Source organism: Etheostoma spectabile, unplaced genomic scaffold, assembly GCF_008692095.1.
Source record: "Etheostoma spectabile isolate EspeVRDwgs_2016 unplaced genomic scaffold, UIUC_Espe_1.0 scaffold498, whole genome shotgun sequence".
Lineage (NCBI taxonomy): Eukaryota > Metazoa > Chordata > Actinopteri > Perciformes > Percidae > Etheostoma > Etheostoma spectabile.
This window is the reverse complement of record NW_022605619.1, coordinates 26,043-48,541: the sequence shown is the minus strand read 5'-3', so window position 1 is coordinate 48,541 and position 22,499 is coordinate 26,043. Positions and strand designations below refer to the sequence as shown.

Here is a 22,499-nt window from a genome sequence, read left to right as displayed (position 1 = left end):
CTCTCTCTCTGTCTGTCTCTCTGTCTGTCTCTCTGTCTGTCTCTCTCTCTCTCCCCCCCAACCGGTGGAGGCAGATGCCCCCCCACCCTGAGCCATGGTTCTGCTCGATGTTTCTGCTTCTTAAAGGAAATGTTTCCTTGCCTCTGTCGCCTAGTGCTTGCTCTTGGTGAATTGTTGGGTTTCTGTAAATAACATCCCAGAGTCCGGTCTAGACCTGCTCTTTATGGAAAGACCTGGGAGATAAATAACATCCCAGAGTCTGGTCTAGACCTGCTCTTTATGGAAAGACCTGGGAGATAAATAACATCCCAGAATCCGGTCAAGACCTGCGCTTTATGAAAGACCTGGGAGATAAATACCATCCCGAGTCCGGTCTAGACTTGCGCTTTATGGAAAGACCTGGGAGATAAATACCATCCCAGATTCCGGTCTAGACCTGCTCTTTAGTTATGGAAAGACCTGGGAGATAAACATCCCAGAGTCCGGTCTACCTGCTCTTTATGGAAAGACCTGGGAGATAAATAACATCCCAGTCCGGTCTAGACCTGCTCTTTATGGAAAGACCTGGGAGATAATAACATCCCAGAGTCCGGTCTAGACCTGCTCTTTATGGAAAGACCTGGAGAGATAATACATCCCAGAGTCCGGTCTAGACCTGCTCTTTATGGAAAGACCTGGGAATAAATAACATCCCAGAGTCCTGGTCTAGACCTGCTCTTTATGGAAAGTTCGGGAATAAATAACATCCCATCCTGGTCTAGACCTGCTCTTTATGGAAAGTTCGGGAGATAAATAACATCCAGAGTCCTGGTCTAGACCTGCTCTTTATGGAAAGACCTGGGAGATAAATACATCCCAGAGTCCTGGTCTAGACCTGCTCTTTTAGAAAGTTCTGGAGATAAATAACATCCCAGAGTCCTGGTCTAGACCTGCTCTTTATGGAAAGACCTGGGAGGTCTCTGTAAACTATTTAACCAACATGATGTATTTCCCCCTCAACGCAGGCTTGACTGTCGTCATCCGCTCTCCGGACAGCAACAACACCAACAGCACCACAGGAGGGACAGCCCTGCCCAAATTTGCTATCCGGGGCATGTTAAAGACCTTTGGTTTGCACGGGGTGGTGCTGGATGTGGACTCTGTAAGTACAGATACCTGATTCTTCAGTGTTTGAGCCATGTTTGGACATGTATTTAACAGAGATGTTCCAATACCAGTATCGGTATCGACTCTGATTCAACCTAAAACACGGGTCTCGGTATCGGGAAGTGCTGGAGTTTATACACCGATCCGATACCATGTAACAAAGCCCTGAAGACAATCTACGTTAAAGTAGTTTATTTATGTTTCTTTTTTCGTTATAACTGACTGGGAAACTGGATAAAAAAAGAAAGTTCTGTGGCACAAAGAGTTAAACCTGAGCCCGACCAACAACAAATATAGAAATCATATCACATCCATACAGGGAGAGTAGTAGAACTGGGCAATATATTAATATTATATCGATATTATGTTGATATCGTGATATGAGACTAGATATTGTCTTAGATTTGAAGCTCGTAATCTTTTCCTGGTTTTAAAGGCTGCATTACACTAGAGTGATGTCATCTTCTGATCTTACCTGACTGTACCCGTTCTATGTGCCTTCACCCACTTAGTCATTATATCCACTTGCAGGTCGATTTAAGGTGTGCACCCCTAATTTTTCTGCCTGTTTCCCTAACATCTTTAAGTTAAGGGCTACTGTGCTACTACTGAAAGAGGCCTGATCCATTTTCATAACCTAAAAACTCAAATACCATAAATGTGCCTTTGTTACTTGAACTTGTGCAGGTGAATGAGCTGGTGCAGGTGGAGACCTACCTGCGCAGTGAGGGGGTGCTGGTGCGGTACTGGTATCCTATTGAGATGCTGGAGCGTCCGCCTGCTGGATCTCGACGGACTGCAGCTAATGGCTTAGTCTCACTGGACAGCAGCAACATTCAGATTCATAGGTAGTGTATAAACCCAACGGGGATAAGACATAACACACGTTGCATTCTGCACCAGCTCTCAAAATGGATCCAATCTGGTTTTAACCGCTTTGCTTTAGGGAACTGCTTCGCTGTGAGAGCGCGCTGGCTCGGTTGTACTGTCGGATGGCCCTGCTCAACATCTTTGCCCCGAAGAGTCCCCACACCTTCACTCGTCTCTTCCACATACCTGCCATCCGTGACATCACCCTAGAGCACCTGCAGCTGCTGTCCAATCAGCTGCTGGCTCCACCCCTCCCTGGTGAGTATTAATCTTTCTCTTGAGAGCTGGATCGCCCATTGACTCCATTTACACACACTGATTTCTCCATTTTTTTGCTGTAATTTTGAAAAAAAATATTCTAATTCACTAATATTACCGTTTAGATGCAGCCCTGTAAAATATGAATTTTTTTCAGCGTGTTGCGTCTCTCTCTCCTTCCTTCAAACCAGCTATACTGTCCTTGTAATTAGTTGATTCTTTAAAACTTAGTTTACAGTGTAAAATTCTCCCAAAAAACACAAGGCATAACTTTTCTTGGGGTTCAATGAAGAAACTTCACTTTCCTTTAATATACTGTAAAACTGAAACAAAGAGCAGAAGACAAACAGAAATGAGATGAAACTAATACAGATAACCAAATATAATGCAAACCTACAACACTACTAATAGCCATGCTAACTATCAATTTTAGGGATTTGACATTAGAAAACTCAAACAAACCAAAGATATGCCAAGTACAATTCGTTTTAACATTTTTTATGAACATGTACAGTACTTACGGACAAAACGTATCCAAGGCAACATTGTAAGAAGGAAAAATGCAGCAGGAGAAAACATCACTGGCACCCTGCTCAATTTACATCTGATGGAAGTTTACGACTGAAAGTGAAACTTAAATTAAAGCTCCTGCTGCTGGTTAGCCAGAAGAGGGCGCTGCTCTACACACTCATGTTAAAAACCAAACTCTTTCTAGATTTATATATATATATATCTCCTATCCAGGAACCTGTTGTTGATCATGTTTAAAATCATGTTTCCACCGTGCATCTCTGCAAACTGCCGGCTGGTTGTGTACAGTAACCCTAGCAACTGACCATAAGCTGTAAACGGGCAATAAGCCGTAAACTGCAGCACAAACCCTGATGAGACGCAGATTCTGAATGCGCACTCTATACATGTCCAAAGAATGCTTCTATAATCTGCAAAATACCAACATATCCCATACGTCTTAATCAGAAAATGCTATATTCAGAAAAAGGTCTTATTCTGAATACCCAAAACAATGCACTGTTTTACAGGATCTGTATCACATTCAGAATATCGTCATATTTAGAACAATGTTGGGCGTGTACTCAGTGTGATATTAATGACCGTGTGTGTTTCTGTGCTGATTGCTATGATGCTGTTCTTCCTGCAGATGGGACGATTAGTTCCAGTTCGATCCTCCTGGCCCAGTCGGTGCTTCACAACCTCCAGGGCCAAAGCTGCTCCCCCTCAGAGCTGTTCTACCAGGGCAACGCTCAGCCCATCCAGGAGTGGCTCACCGTGGCCATCACCCGTGCCTTGCATCAAGGAGAGGAGAGCCTGCTGGAGCTCACCAAGCAGATCTGCTGCTTCCTGCAGGTCCGCCAATCAGGGCTTCACTTAATAAAACTGCCTCTGGGCACCCACTTACCTACTGCCCGTACTTACTGTAGGGCAACAACACAGGATTTCCACTCTTGCCTGTTGTGGGCCAGTGTCTTTAACCCATTTTCAAAAGGTTTCTGAATCAGAAATTTGGGTTTCCTCCAACAAAATTGTGAAGAATAGAAATAACATGGATTGTTCCATACAACGCTCGTCACAGGTTAAATAACTGATCAGTTCACTGTTTTCATTGAATGTGGGTGTTTTATTTAATTTCATAGCATTTTAAGAAAAACAAAGTTAGAACACTGAAAAAAGTGAATGAAATGTAGGTAAAAACAAAAACGTTTTTGTTTGTACATTTGACAGCAAGTTTTCCAAGAATCTCTTTTATATCAAAGTTGAATTGGTATTGTAACTGTAATTTCCCTAATGTAAAATGTGAATCTGAATCAAATCGATTTGGGGAATGATTGGCGATATCCGCCCATAATGCCTTCTCAATATCTCGTTTATTTCTGCTCCCTTTGACAGAATGCACCCGAGCAGTTTACGTCTGAGGAGTTTCCTGTGACGGAGTCAAAGGTCAGCATGGACGTCAGCTTTCCCGGCGCTGCATTCGTGATCGTGTCCTGCAAGGAGAGCCAGCTGGGCTGCCGCAAAGAGTCAGTTCCTCCCAAGTGTTCAACTCCAGCAATTCATGATGAACTCACGTTTCTTCCCTTTCATTTCTTGTTAAATTATTTAAATTCTCTCCTGTCTTTTTTGCTCCTTCAGCTCCAGCCTTTACAAGGCCCCCTGGGCTCGAGTCATGGTGTACGGCCTGGGTCACAAAGTGCGTAGAAACGGCCAGCTGAATCTGATGGAGGCCATGTGCTATCCACTGGATGCCTCACCTACCAACACAGGCCTTACCCCCCCTCCCACCACCAACCAGTACCCCTCTGTCATCATCCCCACTGATAAGGTGCACATCAAACTGGGTGAGTATCCAACTCCTTAACCCTTGTAATTCTCTTACGTTTAACCATGTACTTGTGTTGCCTCCTGTGTCAAAACTGAAGATCAATACTTTTTCTGACGTTTTAGGTTCCTTTCCGACACTTTTGGCGTTTTTTGTTTTTTTTATCTCAATGTTTTTGCCTCCTTTTTTTTGCCAATAAATAATAATTGGCAAAAAAAAGGAGGCAAACTTTATTTTGACCAAATTGTAAGTGAGAAGACTATATGAGACATGCACTAATACAAAGACATTTGGCTTTTTGATGATTAAAAGCACGTGATTAGACTAGACCCTTGATGTGATTTTGGTGAAACTGAGTTTGAAACGCCTGTTTTACAGGATAAAAATGTAATTCAACATCCTATCGTTGTGTTGTTTGCAGGGGTGTCGCCCCCTCCCGGTGCTGTGCTGGTGCTGCACTCCCTGCCGCTGGAGTTTCCTCTGGCCATGGCGTTCGCTGAACAGCTGCTGACGTGGAAGCTGGGAGAGAACGGCGAGCGGTCTGAGGACGAGCTGGACACGGTGCCCTCGTCTGTGCTGCTGCAGGTGGTGGAACTCCTGGGTAGGTTAACCCGGAGCTGCTAGCCAATCAGAGTCAAGCAGCTCAGCTTGTTGAATATCCAATCTAGTCCCACTTTATTTATATAGCACGATCTTAACAAACACAAGGTTTTTTCAAAGTGCTGCACAAAAAGATAATACAGAAGGAATAGATAACACAATAAAAGCACAATAAAAAAATAAAAAGGTTACAGTAACATAAACCAAAATAAGCCAGCATGCGGTAAAGGTATACACATAAGATCAGTACTCTACCTGGTGTTAAAAGCCAAAGAAAAGAGGAGATCAGTGAGAAGCGGCCCAAATGGAGCTGGGTCTTCTTGCAGGATTTCTATACCACGCTAGAATGGCTTGAAACAAGGTAACCAAGTTACAAAGTCATGAAATACGGGTGGTAAGGCACCTTTAAATCAATTGCCAACTATTTTTATAATTGATTGATCGTTTTTTCCGAATTCTTCACAATTTTCGGACATTTTACAGACCAAACAACTAATCTATTCATCCAGAAATAATCAAAAGGGATGGGGAGGGGACAGGATGAGGAGGAAGATGAGGAGGAGGAGGAGGAGGGAGGGGCTTGCTAGTCTTGCTTTTTTATGAAAAAACGTCAACAAGAAGTAACGTCACCCAACATCGCTCCTTTAAAAAGTCATCAAAGTCAAATCCTAGAAGAACTGTGAAAGCTTTCCAGATAAATCCGACCGAACATGAATGTAGATTTCAACTTTCAATGTTTTTTACGTCGTTGTTCTTATTGTTTCAGGCGGTTTACTTTGGACTACAGATCTGTCTCCCTCCATTAAAGAACTCCTCTTTCACTTGCTGGCTGAGCTTCTGCGAAAGATCCACCACCTGGAGCAGCGCAAGAGCCCCGCGGGCCTCTCCAGCTCCATCGCTCTGCTGCTCAACCCGTGCCTCGCCGTGCTCATGGCCCTGCAGACAGAGCTCCGCAAGCTCTACGACCGGGAGACCCAGGGCTGGACCGCTGGGGGGGCGGGAGCCGGGGGGTCGTCCTCCGGAGGCGTGGCGTTGGCTCTGGGGACGGACCAGAGCCGCTTCTCCACCTACTTCCACGCACTGATGGAGGTGTGTCTCGCCGTGGCAGAAGTGACTCTTCCTCTCAACGTTGGCGGCTCTTCAGTGGGCGCCCTGTCCTCCACCAGCGCCCCGAACCTCAGCGACTCGTCTTCGTCCTCGTCATCGTCCCCGGGCCAGACGCCGCAGAGCCCCAGTCTGCTCTCCAAACGTAAGAAGGTCAAGATGAAGCGCGAGAGAGCGGCGGCCGCGGTGGCGGCCGCGGTCTCCGGGAAGCGGGGAAGTGGAGGCGCGCGCTTGTCGGAGAGCGACAGCGCCCTGCTGAACATGGCGGCGAGTAAACCCGAGGACATGCTGTGGTTCCACCGCGGCCTCACGCTCCTCATGATACTACGACATCTCACCAACAAGGACCCGCAGGGCTTAAGCGTGACCAGTGACGCCGTGACGGACGCCTGCCAGGCGCTGGTGGGCCCCACGGCCCACAGCCGCCTGCTGGTGCTCTCGGGTATCCCCACGCACCTGGAGGAGGCCGTGGTTCGAAACGCTATCCGCAGGGCTTGCAACGCACATGGAGGGCTCTTCAAAGACGAAGTCTTCATCCCGCTGCAGGAGGAGGACCCTAAGAAGCCCAAAGCTGGAGCCGGGGTTTCTAGTCCTCAGGATGGCAAAGCGGGCTCTGAACCGGAGCGGCCGTTCCCAAACAGCGGAGTTCCTGAAAGTCCCGACAGCTCCAGCAGCGTGACTCCGGCTATGAGCGTGAGCGCTTCGGCTTCTACCAGCCAGACTTCGATCTGCAGCTCTTCTCAGGGGGTGTCCCGCACCGCCAGTGAGCTCTCCGTGGACCAGGAGCCGTCAGCTGGTCCCCCTCTCACCACCACCACCGCTGCTGCTGCAGCTTCGGCCATTACATACCCTCAGCAGGGCCCCCAAGACACTCAGACGGTTTCTAGTCAGGAGAGCCTAGACACCTCCTTGTGTAGTACAGGAAGCCTGGGCAGTCTTGGCAGCTTAGGGGAGCCTCTCGACAGCTCGGAAACGCCATCAGCTTCAGACGGGGGGTCCATGCACACAGTCACCTCGCTGGAGAGCAATGCAGTCGTGGCCAGGCCCATCAAGGGCTATGCTGTCATTGAGGTGGGTTGATTAAGAGCACCAGAGAGACCGGTTCAGGTTCAGGTTACTCTATTGGTACCCGTGGGTAAACTAGGTTTACAGTCTAAGAGGCAGGACCTCCTTAAAACTTTGTAGACCACAACATAACATGCAACACACCAAACATTACAACATGTAATAGAGAGAGTAATTATCCATGCTGATTCCTCACATCTGTATCCAATGTTGTCTTCCTAAAAGTCCAGTTTTTCAGTTTGGCAGCTTATAAAAACGTATGTATCTTTCTCACTTTAAGTACTAGTGCATCCCACCACACAACAGCTTTTAGTAATTTCTCTGTTGTTTCCTAAAAGATCAGATTGACAAGGAGGAGAACTTCATGCATTTCAAAGTGAATGGAGAGTAGATAAGGGTTTTCCCCTCTGGTGGAGGCAGTACTTAAATGCGCTCTGTCTTTATAATAGATCTACGTGGTTTAGTTTTGTCTTGTTGAAATTCTCTTGTCTTTCTTTGGTCAATCAACAGGTTCGTTCTCGGGCCAAAGTGGAAAAGATCCGTGCCAGTCTTTTCAATAGCAGTGACCTGATTGGCTTGTCCAGTCTGGACGGAGAAGAGGATCTGATGGAGTTGACCAATGAGGAGATCCTCACAGCCTCCAGTGTTAACCAAAGCCTGTTTGACACGCAGGGAAGCTCCGCTCTTGAAGACTACTTCCTGGACAAGTCAGTCAGAGGTTGGTGTTGATTATATATTTCCTGCTTTTAAAACACTGAAGATAGTTCTGCCAAATCTCACACGTTCCATCTCCATGTTTCAAGGTGACAAGCTTGTACCTGGAGCCCGAGATGTTCTCACAGATATCTTTAAGAGCTGTGTGCACTCGGAGCAGATGCTCAGCCTCACGCCGGCTAAGCCAGTCAAAGTGTCGGACATTTACCTCAGCAAGGAGCAGATCAACGCGCAGACACCTGGCAACCTGCTGCACACCTTCTTCACCAACGTTAGGCCTCCAAAGAAAGTACTTGAGGACCAGCTTACTCAGGTACACAACGTCATTGGTGGTGGAAAATCTCTGTTTTGCTGAATCGTCCACTGATCCTATTGTTCAGGTTATTTTTAAGTGTTAGGTCTTGAATCTCTCTCCCGCCTTTCCCTGAGGTCAACACTTTATACAATGTTTTGTGTTTGAGTAGAAACCTCCTGTACATTCAGTTTCCCAGCGTTGAGAAAGCTGAGAGGACAAACAGCTGGGTATACTCTCATCTCCTTCATCTAAAATGCATGCTTGATGCTTTCCTATGTCAACACTGACTAACGTTAGCTTGAAGAGCTAATGTACCTGTTGAGCCACAGACTAAAGAAAATGACACCACCCAAACTAGCAGTGAGTCCGAGTGGTGGGGGACATGTTGCTATTCCTCACGCTAGATTTGGTTTATCCAAGACACAGGAAAGGCATGTAATGTTTCATCATCCTTCTTCACTGTAATCTACTACATGGTCTTGTGTACCACCCTTAAGACTAGTTACAGTATTGACAGGACTAGCCCCCCTTCTGAGAGGTGGTTGTGGGCTTTGTTTGAGAAGTGTTGAGGAACGTGGTAGAGGACAAAGCAACGGACCAAGACAGAAGCGACAACAACAGTGTTGTTTCCAGTGATATCCGAGCAGTAGTTGTAGACCATATCCTAAATCATGGCATGACAATAGCTAAGTTTCCTTCCACGTGTCAATCAAATCATCTGAAGTTCTGTAAAAAAATTAATGCAAATAAAGCTGGTGAAAGTGTGTTTCCATCCAACGGCTTCAAAGCCAACAAAAACCTGTGATAATGACGTCACACGCTGTTTTACAATCAAATTGGCATATCAAATTGATTTGAGACATTTTAAGGTGTTTCCATTCATTTTCACACAATTTTTGCACAAATTACGCATGAAAATGACGGAAATAAATAAGTTCAGATTTCACCATTTGTTTACAGAAAGTGACTTTTTTTTTTTTTTTCTGGTAGCGCAGCAGCAAGGTGATTTGGTCTATACAGTATGTAGATTCATGTGTGTCAAAATGTTTTTTTCGGTTCAGATACTAAGAAAGTACGGCACCCCCAAGCCCAATAAGAACAAATACAGCAAAGCAGGAAAGGAACAGCACCAAGGCAAGGTAGTGAGCACCAAGAGGCCCATCACCAAACCGCCCACCAAGGAGAAGTCTGTGCTCAACAGTGTCAGGTGAGTCAGTAGTTTTCAATGTTTACACGTTTTTATGGAACCCATTGCCGTTCTAGGCAAGAGCGCCCTACGAAGCCGCCCGATTGGTTGGGGTAGGGCATCGAGCTTGAGTAGTTAATGTTGGAATAGCCCATTGATCAGGGGATGGGACCCTCGTGCGAGGGATGTGGTGGGCTGGTCTTGCCTAGAACTGCAGTGGGTTCCATAATAAAGCTACAGTTACACTTGGACATGGTAAATAAATTGAATTAGCTGGTGTCTGTCTTCTGCCAGGACTGCTCTGAGTGAGAAGAAGACAGTCCTGAAGCCCAAATCTCCTGAGAAATCCAGGCCTGATGAGAAAGATGTGGACAAATCTCCTGCTAAGAAAGCAGAAGGTTGGCAGTCATGATACACACTTTGACAAGACAAAATGTCACTGAATACGTTAGTCGCTGGAAGTTTTGTTAAGATTGAGACAATGAATGATGATTAGATGTGTGCAGAGCTCTGCTCCCCTTTCTTTCCTTTCCTTCATGTGACTGACAACATCATGGAAAGGATCCCTACAGAAATGGACCTTTTTGTTAAAGAGCAAGATCCTTTTAGTTTGAAGCAACACTAGAAAACCTTTCACTTGGACACTTAGAAACTGCACCAGCAGCAGTGGGAAATAATAATCTGAGTCTGTCAGAGGAACTGAATGTGCACAATATTCAATTATTGGACGTTGCAGCTCGTTTCGCTATTGCCAACTGCAGCTGTCTTACTTAATACTGGACCAGTTTCAAAGGAGTGGAGATTGTGGGAACAGTAGAAAGACAAACCAAGATCGGGATTGATTTCTTTTTTTTTTTTTTTTCTTCTATTAACTTAAAATAAAGTGTGTTTTAGGATGATGAAAGTTTATTTTTATGGAGGTAGTAGGTTTGGCGATGGAGATTAGAAAAGATGCTAACTCTATACACACTCCAAGTACTGATTAGTTAAATGGGGTCTGCATTTGTAATGGACACAAACTGTTTCACCACTATCTTTAAAAAAAAAAAAAAAATTGCAGCTTGTTTTGCTATAGCCACCTGCAGCTGTCTTGCTAAATACTGGACCAATTTCAAAGATTGTTGTTACCATCACTCACTTAGACACAACAAAGATTGGAAAATATTGTCCAGGTGAAAAAAAAACAACCTTTAAATAAATCTGTTTTTCATAATTAAACAATTAGCCAATAAACTGATCAATCCAGTGGCAGAACAGATGATGTGTTTTTGTGTTATGAAACCGTAAATGAAATGCATCTTTTACTGATGGTCAGATGGGATTACACTCTGGTCACATGTGACGTCCTGCCATACCTAACGAGAGTAAATGTACCTCCTGTCCTGTTCCACTGTGTCTTATTTAGTCCCGGAGGAGAAGTACCTGACGCTGGAAGGCTTCCATAAATTCGCCGTTGACCGTGCCAAGCAGGACATCCGTAGCGTCTGGAGGGCGATTCTGGCGTGTGGTTACGACCTCCACCTGGAAAGGTGCGTCCCGGGGAACGTCATGAATACTGTCACATTTCAACAGAACATGTTGTTGACGTCCTTCTTCACTTTCTCCCTCGTCATCTTAGTGTAACGTAACATGACGTGTGCCTTTTTTTTCTGTCCTTGCAAATAGAAAACGCACCAATCACACCCTCCAGTGTACGTTATGTTGCTATTACACAACAGTGATTACCAACAAACTAAAAGTTATAATCAAACTGTATTTATATTGTGCGACAAATTCGAACAAAAAAGCAGCAAGAGACAATTTCTGGCCCCTTCCTTTTTCAGTCAGCCAGCTAACTTAAGCTAATGCTTATGCTAATGCTAGCTTTGTGAAGATTGTGGGATTCCCCAAACTTAGTAACTACCACACACGTAAACACTAAACTGCTCAAATGCGTTGTAACTTTTTTTGAATCTGTCTACAGATTTAATCAGATTTATCTCCTGGCAAACGTCACATTTAGCAGCTATTTTTAACTTGACATTAGCTCTGTGTCAGCGTCGCATGAGCGGACACATTTCCAGTAAAGCATTGGAACAAAGAACTGTTTAATCCAATGAGTCCCTTTTAATATAAATATGTTGGAGACTTTCATGATTTTTTTCTCAGGAATACAAATGTTTCAAAAACAGAACACTGAAATGGCCGGGATATATTTTTAGTGATGAGCCTGATTTGAGCACATTCTAAATGTCTACTTGTCCAATCAGATTGCCTGCTCAGATCTACTTTTTACATATCTATCTATCTATCTATCTATCTATCTATCTATCTATCTATCTATCTATCTATCTATCTATCTATCTATCTATCTATCTATCTATCTACTATCACTGGAATCTGTGCAATTTCATTTCATACAGTGCAATATTTAAACATTAACCTTTCCATTACTGTGCAATATTTATTTACTTAACATTAGTACTTAATCATTTCATTCCATCACTGTGCAATATCATTTGAGTGTTAACACTTACCTATGCTTATTCAAGCTGATTTATATATGTATACTTGACAGTCACTACACTTTATATCTTTGACTTTATATTTTTGATATTTTATACTGTTATATTTTATACTGTTATATTCTTATATATTCTATTCTATCTATCTATATATATATATATATATCTGCTGACTCAGAATCTGATTTAGTTACGCATGTTGTTATTTTTGTTTTTTTTATAAAATACATTTGCACAATGTACACTTTTCCCAGTGTACACAAGACAAACGCGGTGTAGACGTTGAGTGTATCTCACGTCCAAACGCCTGAGTGACTTAGTCCCATGAGTGACTAAGCATTGTGGGAGGTGTGTGTGTCTTTAACAGCAGCTGTCCTCTGTACCAGGTGCACCTGTATAGACACTCGGCACGCCCAGAAGGCCTGCAGGAAGTGGAATTTGGAAATGGACGTGGCATTGGTCCAGTACGTCAACAGGCTGTGCCGTCACCTGGCCATCACACCCGCCCGACTGCACCCCCACGAAGTGTACCTGGACCCCGGAGACGCTGCGGATCCCCGAGTGGCCTGCCTGCTCAGTGAGTAAAAACCACTCGCTTGTTTCTGTCTGTGTAGAATAGAAATGAAAAAATCTCTTTCTACCCTTCCAGTAATATTGCTAATGCACACTAGGACTGTCAACAAATATTTTAATATAATAATATTTTTAAAATAATATATACATATATTTTTTTTAAGATGATTTTTTTGGGGCAATGGGCCTTTATTTGACAGGACAGCTGAAGAAGAAAGAGGGGGGAATGACATGCAGCAAAGGGCCGTAGGTCGGAGTCAAACCCCGGCCCGCTGCGTCGAGGAGTAACCCTCTATGTATGGGCGCACGCTCTACCAACTGAGCCCAATTCAAATATACATTTTAAATCATTTGAAAGTTCAAATTTATTTTTCAGTAGTCTGGGAAGAGAAGCAGCTCTGCCGCCTCGTGCATTCCCACGCGGGGCGGTGTGCTGCCTCAGCGTTCGGCTTCCTGTCTGATTGAGCCCGTCACAGTAGGGTGATGTTGATGTTCTACAGTGGGGTTCGAAAGTTTGGGCCCCCCAGGTAGAAATGTGTATTAATGTGCATAAAGAAGCCAAGAAAAGATGGAAAAATCTATAAAAGGCATCAAATGACAGATTAGACATTCGTGTAATATTTCACAAAAAGTTAGCTTTTATTTCCATCATTTACACTTTCAAAATAACAGAAAAATGGCTTCTGCAAAAGTTTGGGCCCCCTGCAGAGTTTATAGCATGAACGGAAGCATGAACCGCAGCACTAAGTCTGTGTCACACTGTCGCGGGTTCGAATCCCACTGTATCGTGGCGCTACCGGAAGGAAAACAAACAACAAGGGCGACATAGAAGACGCCACAAAGACATAAACAAAAATGCAAAAATGGGAAAGACGACAAGATTTGGAAACTTATTTCGGTAAGAGCTGACCCCAAAATCCCCCAAAAGGACCGGCGAGAGACTTGGTTGTTTACAAACAGGGTGCGTTATCGCGGTGTAATCCGCATCATGTCCTGCCTCCTGCACGCTCCAGAACCAGAGAAGAAGAGACGCCTACTCAGCCTGTGTTCAAACTGTTTTCAATATTCGGTATTAATTGTGTTTAACTTTAATTTACTGTTTTTATGTAAATACCGTACATATCCACATAATTCTTTATTTATATTTCTACTTGATTATATTTCTACTATTTGTGCAACTGCAACACAGAGTTTCCTTCCGGGGTCAATAAATTATTTCTGATTCTGGCTCATTTTGTATTGATACGTACAATTGTTTTTTAATTATAATTTTTAATAATGTGTTTAAGAACTTAAACTGAATTGCTGCTAAAAAGTGCAATACAAGTAAAATTGTGTTGCCTTGTTTGACTATAGTTTAAACAAAGTTTCATCTAATGTACAACTTTATTTTGTAATGTGTTGGTATGCAGATCTTTTAAATTGCATGTCAATGTTGATGATATATGATAAATGTATATGTCATACTACAAGTCACACTTGCTCTGTTTAGTCATCTTGTGTAATGCGTGTGTTTTCAGACGTGCCTGTGGAGAGCATGCGCCTCCGTTTTGCTCTGCTCCAGTCCCTCAACAACACCCTGGAGAGTTTCTTCCTGCCGCTGGTGGAGCTGAGACAGACACACACCTACCAGAACAGCATCGCAGCGCTGTTATGTGAAGCCAAAGGTAAACCGGATGCAACGCGTCAAGGGGGCCTAATGGGGCGCGATGGGGCCCAGTCCATGCATCCGTTTTATGTCTTATCTGAGCTTTTATAACAAGCTTTTATTTTGAAGAATTATTCCCTGCGCTACATCTTGGTCACGTGAACCCTAAAATGTAACCCAGTAGTAAGCACAATGAGTGAGAAACAGTCGTCTTTGGAAAGTTCCTTTGCAAAGGGGAGAAGGCCGGGGGGGAGGGGGGACAGAACAAAAGCCTACAACTTCCAAGAAAAAGAAAAACACCAACCAAGCCCGAGCATTCAAAGACCAAAAAACGGGAACACGAAGGACTGAAGAAATGTATTTGTACAATATACCACAAATTTTAAGCCAGTCGTATCATTTTATTTTATTCTATGTATATGTCACACCTTAAAGCCCCGATCTGTAAAATACTGTCTGACATTAAACGGATCCAGTTGCTAAAAAGTTTGGGGACCGCTGTTTTATTGTAACCCTGCCTCGTTAAAACACAGACTTCTAATCAGATGCTGTCATTCACACTCCATCACCTGCTTTCTCCGCTGGCTACAGGTCTGAACTTCTATGACACCAAGGTGACTGTAATGAACAGAGTCCTGAATGCAACAGTTCAGCGGACGGCTGACCACGCCGCCCCAGAGATCACACTGGACCCTCTGGAGATTGTTGGAGGTTCGCTTTCCTTTCACCAGTTCATATGTGTATTGTTTCCCATTTGATTTGCTTTTGGCTCTCTGCGCTCATTCTTTCTAACACTGCGGTGTTTTTGTCCATCAGGTGAGATCAGATCGTCGGAGAACACGTATTTCTGCCAGGCAGCACGCCAGCTAGCCTGCGTGCCGTCGTCGCAGCTGTGCGTGAAACTGGCGAGCGGAGGAGACCCGACCTACGCCTTCAACATCCGCTTCACTGGGGAGGAAGTTCACGGCACAAGTTAGAATTTCTCCTTCTTGTCTTTCTCTCTTTTCTGTACCGCACTGCAGACTTTTACTTGACCACAAGATTTTATTGTGCAGACTCGAGTCCTGTGCAGGCGTTAAAGACACAGCTCTGAAAGGGCTTCAATCACATCTGACAGACTGGTTTCTTTTTACTCAAACAAAGCCCCGATTGACAGCGGGGTGCCTCAAGGCGCAATTTTAGGCCCAGTCTTGTTCTCGCTGTATATGCTGCCCTTGGGATCAATCTTCCAAAAATACATTTCCTTTCACTGCTTCGCAGATGACATCCAAATTTACCTACCTTTGAATTCCAAAACAAGACAAAATGTCTACATGAAGTAAAAGACTGGATGTCACTGAATTATTTTTTCAACTTAACCCTTGTATTGTATTCGGGTCAAATTGACCCATTTCCAAATTTTGACAAGAAGAAAAATGGTACAAGTTCCTTTTTTTTTCTACCTAAAAAAATCAACGTCCTTTCCTTATTTCCTGTGATAAACATGTATTCCTGACACAATTCAGAAGATTATTCAGGATATGACACTTAAGTTGTTTCCATAGTTGTTTTTTAACATGAATTATAACTCCCATGTTTAATTGTGTGCTAGTAGAGACTGATGCATTCCCTAAACATATATGTTATCTCAGCTGTTGGAAATTGAGATAAAGACAATATTTGTTAACCGATTATGAAGGAAAATTATATTTCAGAATTGTTTCTAAAACCCCAAATAAGTCCCGGGTCAGTTTGACCCGAGGGACACGAGAGTGTCCCAAAGGTGAAGACAACACCAGGGTTAACTGACAAAAAAACTGGAGTTGTAATTTTTGGGGAGCCTAATGTCTCTGGTTTTAACAGTGCTCTTGGCCCAATATCCTCAAACTGCTGCCCATTGGTAAAAAGTCTTGTTGTTTTTATTGATGGTTCTTTTAAACTCGATAAACAGATTAGCTCAGTGGTAAAAAGAAGCTTCTTTCAGCTCAGACTTCTTGTTATTGCTTTAAGTATTGTTTTTATCTGTTGTCTGTTTTGTTTTTGGCATATTCTGTTTTTAGAAGGGTTTTTTCGGCTATTTAATTTGCTTTTTATCTTATGCTGTTCTCTGTATCTGTACAGCACTTTGGGGCAGTGGTGACTGTTTGTAAACTTTGACCTTTGACTTTATTTTACTAGATTTTATTTTCAGTGCTAACTGTGGCCTTGATGATTCTCTCTCTCCAGGTGGCTCCTTCAGACATTTCCTCTGGCAGGTGTGTAAGGAGTTACAGAGTTCGGCTCTTTCCCTGCTGCTCCCCTGCCCGAGCGCTGCAGCCAACCGGAACAAGGTACGGTGTTTCTGCACCTCACATGCTCTCAGATTGGCCTGTTTTGGACACTGCTGGTCTTCTCAACACGGCAAACATATTGGCCTCAATATAAGATATTTTTCTGATAAGATGTCTGAAAAAGTGGGATTGTGTTACATTCAGGGTGTACACTTTTTAAAAGGTTAGTATAGATTCACAACAGCTGATGGCGCCAGAGCACGGGGGTGATGATCGTGAGAGTGGGCTGCTGCTCGGGCAGCATGTGTTTGTTTGAGTAGTAACTGAGCCCGACCAGAACACGACAGGAATTCTGTCAGGCCAAAAATCAGAAATCTACAGACGCTATATTTTCCTTAAACAGCCCAGTTGGTATTTTATAAAAGGTCGGCCAATAGACTGCAGGTTACTTTCATTTTTATGCTGTTTAGGGTAAATGCCAATGGTTGGCCATTTACAAAATATTAAATTTAAGGTACTTTAAATGTGACAATTTCATCAAAAAAATATTGAAAACATAATTTTATTTGAAAGATGTGAAAAACGACAATGTGCCTCTGTTTTAGTGTCTTTATTTTCAAATGAAATGATTTTTATTTATACAATAAGGTTTGGTCTTCAAAAGGTCTTTTTCCAAAAGTAAGATAAAGAGTAAAGTAAAAAAGTAAAGTAAGAAGATCCTAAAAAAGATATTAATACCCGGGTGTGTTATATTTGGGCCTATACAGTACTGTATGTTCCAGGATTGCACCACCTGCATTCTCAGGGTTTCGCCACAGTTAAAAAAAAAAAAAAAACGGACATGTTTTGAGTTTCATTCTCAGTAAGTGCAGTTTTGTTCTCAGAATCCTATCTTGCACCATGAGGTTAATTCCAGACGGCGTTGTCTGAGTCATTGTTGTTGTTTCCTGATGTCCTCAGGGGAAGTACATCCTGACGCCTTGCCCCATCAGCTATGCAGAGGAGCAGCTGTTGCACTTCTTCGGTCAGCTGCTCGGCATTGCCATCCGCGCAGATGTGCCCCTTCCTCTGGACCTGCTGGGCTCCTTCTGGAAGGGTCTGGCGGGCGACGGTCTGGACCCGGAGCAGGACCTGCAGGAGGCCGACGTGCTCACCTACAACTACGTCAAGAAGTTTGAAAATGTAAGGGACCAGTAGTGTAAACCTCATGTCTCTCCCTGCCGCTACAATTAAGTAGTAGTAATAGTGAAAAAGTAGTAAAAAAACAGTAATTTCCCATTTTTTTGGGATCAATATCTCTCTATCTATCTATCTACAACTTTGACCAATTTAATACTATCAGTTAATCTGTTAAAAACAATATTGTTAAAACAAAAATGAAGGGATTTTTTTCATAAAAGAATAATAATTATATTCTATATCAATATCCCATAGCCTAAGAAACACTGACAATCTTTTATTACCACGTATATCTAAAGAAATTGGGAGGAGAGCCTTTAAATTTAAAGCCCCTTCTTATTGGATGGTTTACCTCGGTCTTTTAGAGCCATCTCCTCTTTTCACCAGTTTAAGATGTCTCTTTATAATTATTTGCATACAAGTTGCAACTGTTTTTTTTCTTGCATAAAAGAAAAATAGGCTATACAATCTAATTCTTAAAGGCTAAGACTTAGGCTGAATCCATTTCTCCATCTACACCTACCCCTTGGCCCTTAGGGGTAAGGGGTGGGTGAAAACATACCCTATGAAATGGGACACAACTTGGTGACATCACAGCGTATTGACACAAACTCCCAAGATGGCGTCTCTGTCTGTGATTGTGTGGGTTTGGACAACAGTGTCATATGGATTTTAAATATTTATATATTTTAGGTTCACATTTGGTGGTGCAGAGGCAGATGTTCTTATCTGTGTTGTACTTAGGTCTGTTTGCAATAAATATGTGTATACAGTATCATGACAAACTATACACCTGCTATACATGTGTATATACATACAGATCACCCTGTATACATGGTGTGTGTACATACTGTTTCAGTATCACCGTTTTGAATGTCATTGATGTTCACAAAAAACATTTTGTTGACAAAAATCTGTCTTTATGTGATAAATTGAACATAACGGCAAAAAACGTTACCTAAAATGATGTTACAGAGCAATCAACTATTAGAACCATAACTAACATGTCACACAATAAAAGGCTAAAAAATACAAACTAAAAAATACAAACAAGACCGCAAATAAACAAATTAACTACAGCTGTTCTGATATTCCAGACCAGTCTGAAGCCTGTTGCCCCCCCCCCCCCCCCCCCACCCCATATCATCAGTGACCCATATCAAAACCAACAACAATATACAAGTGCATGAACAATGACAGGAATAATTACAAATGTTACAATAATACGTACCAATGCAATAAGAATGGGTACAACATGAACAACAGGATTAGGAAACGTCTGCGTTTTCAGCCCCAAAGTGGACCAGCTGCTGTGTCCTCCTGTGTGTACAGGCGGTATATGGAAGCACGTAGCGATGTATCGTAGACCGTTAATATTAAATATATATATATATATTATACAATCTATGCGATGTTACACGTCCATTCAAGGCAGAAATGTGGGACTGTTCAACGTTAGCGATTAGCGTTAGTGTTAGCATTGCAAGCTAGCGATTTTTTAAAAGTTTCAGTTAGGAACATGGTTGCAGTATACATGTACAGGACTGCATAGCCACAAAACAAGACTGTCGTAACTTTTTAAATCAATTATTAAGCCGAAAGTATTACATTCATGAGTCTTCTGGTCGACGGGCGCCATTGATGCCTGTGTGTTTTCAAGTGAGGTCGCGTCCACACTAGGTTTCAAGGGCTATACAGCCCTCGGTCTATCCCTACCCCTAGCTCGTAATACGTATTGGGACAGCACTAGGTCCGCGTGAACGCGCAAAACTGGGGTAGGGTAAGGGGAAGGGGTAAGGGGAAGGAATGGGATTCAGCCTTAGACTTCTCTTTATTAATCCTTCTGCGAAGAGTCCAGCAAGGAAATTAAAATTTCCAGCAGCACTTTTCAGCAAGAAGAATACCGTATAGAGAGAGAAAAGACAGTATAAAGATAACAATAATAACAGAAATAATAATAATAACATTAAAACTTTGGCTAGTTAACTTGTTGGTGCTGTTAAAGCTACGTGCCACTATATTTTCATTTCATATTTATTATACAGGAAAGTCAAAAAGTAACATTACATTACAATGCAAACGGGCCTGACTCAGTTCAAGAACTGGGTTTCAGCAGGTTCCTGTTCTGCAGGAACACAAAACCTGGCTACAGGCTACATGGATGAGGACTGGTGGGTTGAAGCGGCCGTCCTACACAGAGGACGCGAGGCAGACACAGTATTTCCCCACAGCTGACAACCTTGAAGGTGGATGACTGCAGACTGGTCGGATATGTGCTCCGTGGATTACTGTAGACTTGTTTGTACAAAGTCAAAGTGTCTTTATGTCAGACCCGGCTGGCAGAAAAACCCAAACGCAGACACAAGATAGTTAAATCCAAGGCGAGGCAGCTTTATCTGCAGAGCACATTTCAGCAACAGGGCGATTTAAAGTGCTTTACACAAAATCAGTTAAACAGATAAAACACAAGTATCCTAAAAAAAAACAATAAAACAGATCAAACACAATTGTAAACTTGAGACTACCTTCACACTGATTAGTCCATGTTAGTGCTCCTTTGGTGATCCCCCTCAGTGTCTCTACCCTTCACGACTCTATTTTTAAAGACGTTACCTTTCGTCTCCTTGGACTCTTCTTCACACTAATTAAACAGATCTAGCGCTGCCTTTCGTCTCTACTTAACGACCGTCTTTGCGCGATTTTCAGATCTTTCGACACTACACATTCACACTTTTTCTTTAGAAATCCAACCAGAGTTTACTAGTGACAGTCCGTGAGCCAGATGACAAACCAAGTGTAATGGTAGGAGGCGGTGAGGCGGGCTCAGGGGAGCGAAGAGGAATCCGAACTGTGAGGAAGTGGCTAATGAAGATCCGAAGGTGAGTCTGAATGCTGAGGATCTCTGGAGGAGCAGAGGCAGAGACGTGTTTACACACAACACGGAGCAAAAATAACAAAATGCAAAAGTCCGACAGAGACGCCAGACACACAAGATAGTGACTAAGGATCCGACCGGGACCGGATGTCAGGTCACGGGATAGAAGCAGGTGGTGATGAGACACAGGTTACGCTGAACAGGAACAGGTGAGAGCTTGGATGAATGAATGGAGACCACGACTCCCCAGGTTGCTTGGCAACAGGAACCAGAGACACACAAGACAACAGAAAAAAAAAAGACAACCCGATTCAGAGCGAGGGACACCTGACATTAGTTTTAGACACTGAGTGACACTGCTGCAAGAGTTACAACAGACACACAACAACAAGCACAGGGATACAACAGACACACAACAGCAAGCACAGGGTTACAACAGACAAACAACAACAATCACAGGGTTACAACAGACACAACAACAAGCACACAAACACAAGCACAGGGTTACAACAGACACACAGCACACACAACAGCCAGGGTTACACATGACCACAACACAAGCACAGGGTTACAACAGACAACAACACAAGCACAGGTTACAACAGACACACACAACAAGCACACAAACCAGCACAGGGTTCACCAGACACACAACAACACACACAGGGTTACAACAGACACACAACACAAGCACAGGGTTCCAACAGACACACAACAACACACAGGGTTACAACAGACACCAACAACAAGCACAGGTTACACAGACAACACAACAGCAAGCACAAGTGACAACAGACACACAACAACAAGCACACAACACAACACCAGGTTACAACATACACCCAACAAGCAAGCACACGGTTACAACAGACCAACGACAACCAGCAACACAAGCACAACAATTTACAACAGACACACAACAGCAAGCACAGGTTACAACAACACACAACGCAAGCCACAACAACAAGCACAGGGTTTCAACAGACACACAACGCAACAGCAGGGTTACAACAGACACCAACAACAGCACAGGTTACAACGACACCACACAACACAATCACAGGGTTACAAACGACCACAACAACAGCATAGGGTTTACAACAGACACACACAACAATCACAGGTTACAACAGACACACAACAACCAAGCACAGGGTTACACCGACACACACAACACCACGGGTTACAACAGACACACAACAACAAAGCACAGGGTTAAACAGACACAACACAGGGTTTCAGGTGTACAAGGTACAGTGTCAGGGTTCATGTGTAGGGTTCAGGTGTACAGGTTACAGGTGTACAGGTTACAAGGTTACAGTTTACAGGTTACAGTTACAGGGTACAGGGTCAAGTTCCGGTGTACAGGGTTACAAGGTTACAGGGAGGTTACAGGTAAGTACAGTGTATTACAGGTACAGGTGTACAGGTTGTTACACAGTGAGGTTACAGTGTACAGGGTTACAAGTTACAGTTGTAGCAGTGTTACACGGTTAACAGGTGTACAAGTTACAGGTACAGGTTACATGGTATATGGTACAGGGTTACAGGTGTCAGGTTGTCTGCAGATGCAGACCCGCCCAAGCCTCCCGGACGTGATCTTGGGTCTTTGTTTGTCTGTTTGTTATTAACATTTAATGATCTGTTAACGATGTTGATCTGTTAACGAGTGTTGATCTGTAACGATTGTGGATCTGTTAACGAGTGTTATCTGTAACGAGTGTTATCTGTTAACGAGTGTGGATCTGTTAACGAGTGTTGATCTGTTAACGAGTGTGGATGTGTTAACGAGTGTTGATCTGTTACGAGGGGAATCTGTTAAGTGATCGTGTTAACGGCGTCGCTATTGGGTCAAGAAGACCTCGAATTAGCATCCCTGCTAACCCATCTGGTGGAGA

The 22,499-nt window shown here is 43.3% G+C and overlaps 1 protein-coding gene across 1 annotated transcript in view; it reads left to right on the top strand.

Annotated features, from left to right (window-relative positions):
• LOC116686800 (probable E3 ubiquitin-protein ligase HECTD4) overlaps positions 1-22,499 on the top strand; it is a 108,276-nt gene that overhangs the window by 63,716 nt on the left and 22,061 nt on the right. Inside the window, 19 exon segments of the mRNA XM_032511852.1 lie at positions 1,005-1,141; positions 1,834-1,994; positions 2,093-2,274; positions 3,434-3,639; positions 4,180-4,310; positions 4,423-4,628; positions 5,031-5,210; positions 5,976-7,384; positions 7,889-8,096; positions 8,182-8,405; positions 9,449-9,594; positions 9,868-9,971; positions 10,979-11,102; positions 12,464-12,654; positions 14,171-14,317; positions 14,890-15,009; positions 15,115-15,270; positions 16,504-16,607; positions 17,508-17,729. Of these exon segments, the coding sequence (XP_032367743.1) occupies positions 1,005-1,141; positions 1,834-1,994; positions 2,093-2,274; positions 3,434-3,639; positions 4,180-4,310; positions 4,423-4,628; positions 5,031-5,210; positions 5,976-7,384; positions 7,889-8,096; positions 8,182-8,405; positions 9,449-9,594; positions 9,868-9,971; positions 10,979-11,102; positions 12,464-12,654; positions 14,171-14,317; positions 14,890-15,009; positions 15,115-15,270; positions 16,504-16,607; positions 17,508-17,729 (4,358 nt within the window).